This window comes from Panthera onca, chromosome E1 (genome assembly GCF_046562875.1).
Source record: "Panthera onca isolate mPanOnc1 chromosome E1, mPanOnc1 haplotype 2, whole genome shotgun sequence".
In the NCBI taxonomy this organism is placed as follows: domain Eukaryota; kingdom Metazoa; phylum Chordata; class Mammalia; order Carnivora; family Felidae; genus Panthera; species Panthera onca.
The window spans coordinates 55459894-55468767 of record NC_138352.1 but is presented as its reverse complement, the minus strand read 5'-3'; the positions used below and the strand labels follow the sequence as shown (position 1 = coordinate 55468767).

Genomic DNA, 8874 nt, shown 5'->3' with positions numbered 1-8874 from the left:
TCCCATAGGCTGACTCCACAGATATACACACATGTCCCCACAGACACACACACGCCCATGCAGAGGCACAGACATCCAGGCAAGTCTTTCCTTTTCTCTGTCTTTCCCTTGGTTTGAATTTCGTTCAGCCACATATGTTGTGTGTGCGTGAGGGTGGGTGGGGGAGGGGCAAACAGGGATGAGGGATGGCATGGTGCCAACATCTACCTATGGGGTTGGGCTAGGGACGCCCCCCACGCCCACCCTGGGAGGGGGCCTCAGCTGTCCCTTTGTGACTGAGGGGATCCTCCCAGGGAGTGGGGGCAAGCATAGAGGTCCCTTCTCCAGACCTGAGGTTTGGTCCCTGACCCACCTTTGGGGGCCTGCAAGGGAGGAAATGGACAGAGCAGGACCCTGGAGAGAGCATAGATAGAATTGGGGGCCACCACGAACCCCCAGTTGCCAGCCTTGTCACCCCATTGTTCCCATGTGGGGGGCTCTATATCCAAGGGGGGCAACTCCTCCCACCTCCCTCTCAATCCCTGCTTTCCCTGCGTTGGGCGGGGAGGGGAGGGCGGCAGAGATATTTATTTATTTCCTTTATTTATTTAATTTTTTTTTTTTTTTTTTTTTTTTTTTTTTTTTTTTGAGTAGAGAGTGACAGATGGCGGCGGGTCCCGGGGGAGCCGGCTCTCCCCCAATGCAGACGCATGCCAATCACCGTCTCTCATGTGATAGCTGCTGCCCGTGACGTGCCAAGCCCATATGGCCTGGCATAGAGGCTGGTACCCCGCCTGGTAGAGATGCCACACTCGCTCCGCGGTTCGCATGGCGCTCTGAAGACGCCGGCGCCCGCCGCCTTGAGGAGCCGCTGCCCCCGCTCCCTGAAGATGGGGGAACAATGAAATAAGCGAGAAGATTCCTCTTCTCCCCCCTCTCTCTCTTGCCCCCCTCCCCCCCCTCCCCTCCCCTCTCCCCTTGACTCCTCTCCGAGGTAAGTTGTCCGAAAGGGAGCTAGATCTGACCCGCCGGCTGCGGGGGGGGTGGGGAGGGCGGCTGCTTCGGCCGACAAGAGGGTTCGCAAATCCCCCCTTCCTGGGACGATGCCCCCTCATAGGGTGGGCATCGGAGGCGCCCAGGGTTCCCTCTCCCCTAGGGGCTGCAGCTCAAGGGGCTACGGAGGGAGGCGTCTCTGCTTGCGATGGGCTTGGGGAGAAAAGCAAGATCATGGGGGGGGGAGTAAAGAAGCTGAGATGGGGACCCCCCCCCCCGCATGGTTGTCCCGGAGGAACCTGCGACCTTTCTTCACCATCCAAAAAAAAAAAAAAAAAAAAGAAGGAAAAGAAAAGAAAAAAGAAAACAAATTCGATCCCCCCCCCCCCACCATCAGTACCGAAATACAACGAGATCTGGAGAGTCGTGAAGGAGGGAGGCAGTTTGAAGGGGGTAAAGGGGTCCTTGACCGCAGGGGAGAAGGACGAGGCTCGCTTCTCTCCGTCTCCTCCCCACGCCCGGGTTCCTCGGTCCTCGCCTCCCGGAGCCGGCTCCGGGAGCCGGGGACGCAACGGCTAGAGACGATCCTCCCGCCTCTGGAATTGGGGCTGCGGGGGTGGGGGCCGGGCCGAGGGCGGCGCGCGGCCAAGTTGCAAATTGGATTAGGGAGTGTGGGGGTGAGAGCCGCGGGAGGGGTGGGGGAGCCCGGTCGAGGGGCCCGGGCCGCCAGAGCCGCCGTGCGGGGCAGCTGTCCCCACCCGCGGCCGCCCAGCCTTCCTCCACCGCCAGGAGAGAACCGGCGTTCAGGGCGAGCGCGCCGCCTCCCCGGGCGAAGATGTCTGTTTCCTAACGCCCCGACTCGGTCCCTGCCCTGACCCGGAGAAGCCCCGAGTGCGGGCAGCGGCCCCTCATTCAGGCAAGGGGCGGAGCCGGGGCCCAGCGCTGGGGAGAGGGCCTGGGCCGAGATCCCGGGCCGGTAGCCGGGGCAGGGCTGGGCCGGCTCTGGGCGGGGCAGGAGGAGGAGGTGGGCATCCAGGGCACCCTGGGCACCGGGACTTGGGGGTGGAGGCGAGTTGGGGGGGGGCGGCGTGACCCCATTGTGCCCCTCACTCAGTGCTGTTTCCCCTTCCCGCCCGCGGGGCGCCCTCAGGCACCATGCTGACCCGCCTGTTCAGCGAGCCCGGTCTCCTCTCGGACGTGCCCAAGTTCGCCAGCTGGGGCGACGGCGACGACGACGAACCGAGGAGCGACAAGGGCGACGCGCCGCCGCCGCCGCCGCCTCCGCCAGGGCCCGGGGCTCCGGGGCCAGCCCGGGCCGCTAAGCCAGTCCCTCTCCGTGCAGACGAGGTGCCGGAGGCCGCGCTGGCCGAGGTCAAGGAGGAAGGCGAGCTGGGGGGCGAGGAGGAGGAGGAAGAGGAGGAGGAGGAAGGGCTGGACGAGGCAGAGGGCGAGCGGCCCAAGAAACGCGGGCCCAAGAAGCGCAAGATGACCAAGGCGCGCCTGGAGCGCTCCAAGCTGCGGCGGCAGAAGGCGAACGCGCGGGAGCGCAACCGCATGCACGACCTGAACGCGGCGCTGGACAACCTGCGGAAGGTGGTGCCCTGCTACTCCAAGACCCAGAAGCTGTCCAAGATCGAGACGCTGCGCCTAGCCAAGAACTACATCTGGGCGCTCTCGGAGATCCTGCGCTCCGGCAAGCGGCCCGACCTGGTGTCCTACGTGCAGACGCTGTGCAAGGGTCTATCGCAGCCCACCACCAACCTGGTGGCCGGCTGCCTGCAGCTCAACTCGCGCAACTTCCTCACGGAGCAGGGCGCCGACGGCACGGGCCGCTTCCACGGCTCTGGTGGCCCATTTGCCATGCACCCCTACCCGTACCCGTGCTCGCGCCTGGCGGGCGCACAGTGCCAGGCGGCGGGCGGCCTGGGCGGCGGCGCGGCGCACGCCCTGCGGACCCACGGCTACTGCGCCGCCTACGAGACGCTGTATGCCGCGGCGGGCGGCGGCGGCGCGAGCCCGGACTATAACAGCTCCGAGTACGAGGGCCCGCTCAGCCCCCCGCTCTGTCTCAATGGCAACTTCTCACTCAAGCAGGACTCGTCGCCCGACCACGAGAAAAGCTACCATTATTCTATGCACTACTCGGCGCTGCCCGGCTCGCGGCCCACGGGCCACGGGCTGGTCTTTGGCTCGTCGGCTGTGCGCGGGGGCGTCCACTCGGAGAATCTCTTGTCTTACGATATGCACCTTCACCACGACCGGGGCCCCATGTACGAGGAGCTCAATGCGTTTTTCCATAACTGAGACCTCGCGCCTGCCCCTTTCTTTTTCTTTTGCCTTTGCCCGCACCCCTGTCCCCAGCCCCCCGAGCGCAAGGGGACCCCCACCTATCCTGGCGCCGGGCGCGGGGAGCGGGCCGCCGGTACTGACCCTCTCCCGGGCAGTGCAGTCCTCTTACCAGTGGGTGGCCCGTCCCAGGAGCCTCGATTACCCCAGGGGACTCGCCTTCTCTCTCCCCAAGGGGTTTCCTCCTCTTTCCCAGGGGTAGTTCTCCAGGGACCCCTCTTAGGGCACTCCCTGGAGACCACCCCCCATTCCCAATCTCTACACTTAGGTTTCCCCCTCCCCTTCCCCTCTGCAGGCCCAAAGGCATTGGCAAGGGGGCAGCTGAGCTGTGGGATACTGTTTTCCCTCTATTGTTGTTGTTGTTATTATTATTATTATCATCATTATCATTATTATTATAACAGACACCGAGCTGCCGTGGCAGAAAGGAGCCGGGCGCCCCCTCTTTCTTGAAGAGGGCATAAGTCAGGGCGCTCCAGCCTGGACCTGGAACACCCTCTCCCCGACCCCTAGTCTCAGCGTTTCGTGATTTTAATTTTGGCGGGAGGAAGTGTGGATTGAGAGGAAAGAGAGAGGCCAAGACAATTTGTAACTAGAATCCGTTTTTCCCCGTTTCCTTTTTTAAAAACAAACAAACAAACATACAAAAAAAAAAAAAAAAAAAAAAGCTAAGAGGCGACGGAGGCCGAACGCAGAGTCCGGATCGGAGAGAAAACGCAGTAAGAACTTTTAGAAGCAATAAAAGGCAAAAAATACTACTACCAATAATAAAAAGACACAAATATCTATGCAAGGAGGTTCTGACTGAGCCTAGCGGCCCGGCCCGGCCCCGGGATGCCCCTCCCGGCCCGCGGGCCGCGCCGCCCAAGCGCGGATCTGTGCACTTTGGTGAAGTGGGGGCCGGCGCCGCCCCCTCCCCTCCCCAGGTTCTTACAATCAGTGACTCGGAGATTTGGGGCCCCAGTGCCACTGCCCTCCCCCGCCCCGTCCCCATTGTGCGTCATGCTGTTTTTTAAAAATCTGTTTCCAAATTTGTATGGAATGGCAAACTGTTGGGGGGGTCGGTTTGGGGAGGGAGGGTTTGCATGAGAGACACACACACGCACACCACACCGCACGCACACGCAGGCCCGGCGCCGGCGTCCGGGGGCAGAGGGGAGGAGACCTCGCCGACCCCCCGCTCCCCACAGGCAAGCCTCATCCCGGGTTGAGGGTGGAGACCAAGACCTGGGGACAGCCCCGCTCCTGCCCGACTGTGCCTCGGTGGGCGCAAGGCGCCGGCCATTTCCGATGACTGGAGAGGAGGTTTTTGTCTGAAGCCTCCTCTTGGTTCTGGCTAGCAGGTGGGCAGGGAGAGGGCTGAGGATTCCTTCTGGAAGTTTCTCAGAAAAGGGGGCAAAAGGAGAACCTCTCCCTACCGGAGGCAGGAGATCAGGCATCCAAACATACGATGCAAAAATGCAAACCCACAAGCGACACACCCACACACTCACCCACACACTCACACGCAATTTTACCTTCCTCTTGTAGCGAAGATGAAACTCCCGTCGGACACCCGAAGTGCATTGCGTGTTTCTGTTCAGTTTAATGACGATTAATAAATATTTATGTAAATGAGATGCAAAGCCGGACCCGGTTTCTCACAGTGGCCTCATTTCATTTGGGGGATTGAGCTGGGGCTCTGGGGGATGGAGACAGAGTCAAGTGACTGTGCAGAGGCCAGGTACAGGGACCCTGGACATTCCTGGGAGGGATTTCCACCCTACAGCCTTCCTCACACCCATCCACTGGGCACCAAAACAGCTACAGTCATTGCCCTTCCCGGACCTTACACAGACTTACACACTCTCCTAGCACAAAGCATTGTACTAATCTCCTTACACTCCTTCAGTTCCCAAACATGCACCTCCTTTGAGAACAAAATATCTTTTCTTCACTGAAAAATGACCCAGTTGGGAACAGCCAGTCATTTTACAACCCTCTGCCCACTGTTGCAAAAAACAAGTGCAGGGAGATAGAGAGACAACCATTTGAGCCAGACAGGGATGTTTTTAAATAAAAAAATTATAAGGTCATGAGGATGAAATATTAATGTAGGAAGTCTTTGTAGTCTTAAATTTGTGTTTCAGTAGACTCAGGGGAATCAGCCATTTTTAGCCTCAAGAATATTGAAATTTATAGTGGTGTTGATGAGGTTGCAGGGACATCCCAAGGCTGTATGAAGGGTCTGAACCTAGGTGCCCACCTGGAACAGTGGAGCTTGACATCACCATGAGTTTCCCCTGACAGGACAGCAGGAACCCTTCTGGTCCACATCTGGACAACTTCCTTCCTGCCTGGTGCAGCTCCAGACAGAGGAAAGCCCTCAACCTAGGGAGGTGGAAAAAGGGCACCACAGAGGAGTTGGTGCTGCCTAAGCTGCTTCCTCATCTCAGAGAAGACAGCCTCACAGTTCTCTTTCTCTGAGCCTCAGGGGCACAGGTATCTCTGAACTGACTTCCCTGAAAGGACCCTCCCTTAGACATCGGTGCCCACTGGACCCCTGGAATATTTGAAGGGGAGGGGTCTAAGTCCCAAAGACTAACATCCCAAAGCCCGAACACGGTTAGGAGTACGGAGACTGTTTCCAACGCTGCTTCCTTAAATAATTAACAACAACAACAACAACAACAACAACACTGTTGCTTGTTTTAGAACTGAAATGGGCGGTGTACTGTTGGGGCTGGATGCTAAGGCTTTTAAAGATTTGATCCAAGGCCCCCCAAAAAGGAGAGCGCCATAACAAAATTGTGAAAGGAAAAGCTGGTTGAAGGAAGCTTTAAATGTAAAAGCGTAGATCGGATTATACTGTCTGACCTTCAGCTTGGTGCCTCCCTTAAGTGACCACTTCCAAACACTCTCACCAGTGGAGACAATGCCCTCTCTCTACCAGAGGACTGCTGCGGGTAGACAGAGGCCAGGAGGCTGGGAGCTGTTCGCGCCCCGGTGCTGACTCTCGTCCAGTCTCTTGCTTTCCGGCCTGCCGCAGACGGAGGCCGCTTGTGACGGCCCCAGGGAGCGTGGCACCACGAGAGGCCCTTCCTGATACCCGGCTGGAATTCTGGGCGGAATTCTCCTGCAGTTTTTGTAGAATTTCACTGGAATCCTCTCAAAATTTCACTCTAGAATACTTATGGGATCATATATCTAAAGTGAGGTTAAGAAGTGGACCCTTCGACCTAGCATTCACCTCTGTCAGTGGTCTAAGGGGATTTAATAAACCTCTGAGTCACCCCTATTCTTGGGAGAAAGGATTTGATCCACCTTCTCCCCCCCCCCTTCTTCCATGATGTATGAAGCTAGGCGCGACTCCCAGACTCAAATCTGGAGTCTGGTCTGCTCATGGCATGGGACAGGCCTGGCAGGGACAACTAGAGAGAAAAAGAACTCGGCACCCATCCTGAGGCCTGAGTCTTATCCTGCCCTGGAAACAAGGTTAATTGGGCTTCTCTCCCACTCAGCCTGTTTCCCAGAAGCTGTTCTGAAGTCCCGGGCTGGGTGGCATCCAGGTGGCTTGGGGCCGGAAGCAAAAGACCCCTCCACGTGGCTTCCCTGGCCAGACCAGACTCCTACACTTTACTCTTCCGGCTACTCCACGCGGCACGATTAGGTTTTGAAAGGTGGATTCCAGTTCCTTTCAAAAGATGTTGATGACTATCGAGACACAGCACCTGTGGTCACCTCAAGGCAGGCGGAGGTGCTCCGGCCCCTTTTGGGGCTGGGATCCCCAATGCCTCTGCCTCTGCCTCCAGTGAATTCCAGCAACTACGTGAGCTACCCCTTCCCCAATTCCTGACCCTTCCCCCATACTGGCTGCACTCTAGCTGTGCTCTATCCTCCCATCACCCCCTTCCCAACACTCAACTTCCCTGGTGAGATGGCCAGATGAGCAGGAGAAGAAGATGCGGGAGGACACGCAGCCCCAAACTCCCCCTCGCAGGTCGTTTTCTCTAGCTGGCTCTCCCGCTTGCACGCGCACACACACCGAGAAGCTCCAGGAACAGAAGGAGGTGTGTAGGGTGGGGGAGAGGGAGAAAGCTAAAAGGGGCCAGAGCAGTGGTAGGGAGGGGGCAAGGGGAGAAGTCCTAGAGAGGACGCCCTCCCTGTCCTAGCTTGAGCAGCGGGATCTCCAAGCACGCACTAGCAGAGGCTCAGCTCAACCCCTGGGCTGTGGAAACCTGAAAGCTGCAGCCAGGATCAATCAGGAGGGCATCTTCCCCTTGATTTTCCCACCCCCATCTGAAGTCAAGCATTTGGAAATGGCAGGGAAACAGAGATGTTTCTGAGTCCAGGCCATTTGTCCATCAAGGGGAAAGGGAGAAAAAAGCCTTGTGCTCTTCTCCTCTCTGTTTAACCAGCCACAATCGACCGGGAGTCCCTGATGCCCAGTGAACCCCCAGCTCTGATATCATCACCTCGTAGGACAACACAGTAAACCACTGAGTACAGTCCAGGGAAACTAAACCCCAAGGGAGTCAGCAACAGGGAAGCCCTGGCACTCCCTGAACTCCATCGGGCTGTGTTTGCTTCCCTCTCTTTCTGTTTTATGGGAAAGTTCACAAGCCTGACAATGCAAGAATTGCCCATAGAGGTCAGAGATTTCATTCTCTCTTGGATGACCTTGGCTTTCTTCTCTTCCCCAGAACCTTAAACCTGAAGTTGTCTGCTCCTTGGAGGAGAAATCTGGATTTGAGGGGACATTGAGACCGAGGGATAATTCTAGATTCCACAGTTTAGTTTTCAAGGAAGGTGGGAAGAAAGGGACAGTGTGGGCCAGGCCTGACCAGGCTTGGCCTCCGCCTCCACTCCCAGGCTCCTCATGTCACAACAGGGGTTAGATCAGGACTCCACACTTGACCTGCTCTTATGTGCTCAAAGGAGAAAGTTTCTTCTTGCGAGATGTGGAAGGGGGCAGGTGGGCCTCAGCAGTCACAACAGGCTTCCCAGCTCACAGCCTGAAGATGTCGTCACTTTTCTTTCTCTAAGGCTGGGGCATGAAGGCACCGACCACAGACCCAGAGGGGAGGTAAGTAAGGACCTGGACTTTGAGAAATCTGAAAAGCCTGTTCCTCTCCTAAATCCTGAATTAGCCTCTTGCCTTTCTGTCCTGCATCTTTAAAAATTCTGGACAGTTTTCCTTGATGCGAAGTGGTAAGAAAGGGCACAGCCACCTCAGAAGGACTGGTCTGCTCTCTGAAACTTTCTCTATCCTAAAGCCCTGGGATGGGAGCAGCCTGCCCGGGGAGTGCCAGCAAGAGAGGACTGAGAGGAAGGCTGGGCTCACGGGCAGAAAGGCAACCAGTTTCTCAGGGGGAGATGCCAGGGACTGGCAGGGACTGGGAGGTGGGGGGGGGGGGGAACGGGGGTTAGCCCCCTGGTGTGAGGAGAAGCTGGGCGCTCAGAGAGGAAAAGACAAGGGAACCCCTAGACACTGGCTGTGCCAAGAAAGCTGGGGTACCGCCTTGGGTGGAGATGCTGCCCACATGTGCACCAGGGTGTGGCTCTAACACGCCTTCC

At 57.8% G+C, this 8874-nt stretch overlaps 1 protein-coding gene across 1 annotated transcript; it reads left to right on the top strand.

The window, feature by feature from the left end:
* Window positions 1-857: 857 nt before the first annotated feature.
* On the top strand, window positions 858-4926 carry NEUROD2 (neuronal differentiation 2). Its single transcript, XM_060646200.3, has 2 exons — window positions 858-973; window positions 2123-4926. Exon 2 carries the CDS (start codon window positions 2128-2130, stop codon window positions 3274-3276), a length of 1149 nt encoding a protein of 382 aa, XP_060502183.1. The 5' UTR covers window positions 858-973; window positions 2123-2127; the 3' UTR covers window positions 3277-4926.
* The last annotated feature ends 3948 nt before the right edge of the window (window positions 4927-8874 follow it).

What these genes read in the sequence shown, in the direction of transcription:
- NEUROD2 (XM_060646200.3), top strand. Translation starts at nt 2,128, where the DNA reads ATGCTGACCCGCCTGTTCAGCGAGCCCGGTCTCCTCTCGGACGTGCCC.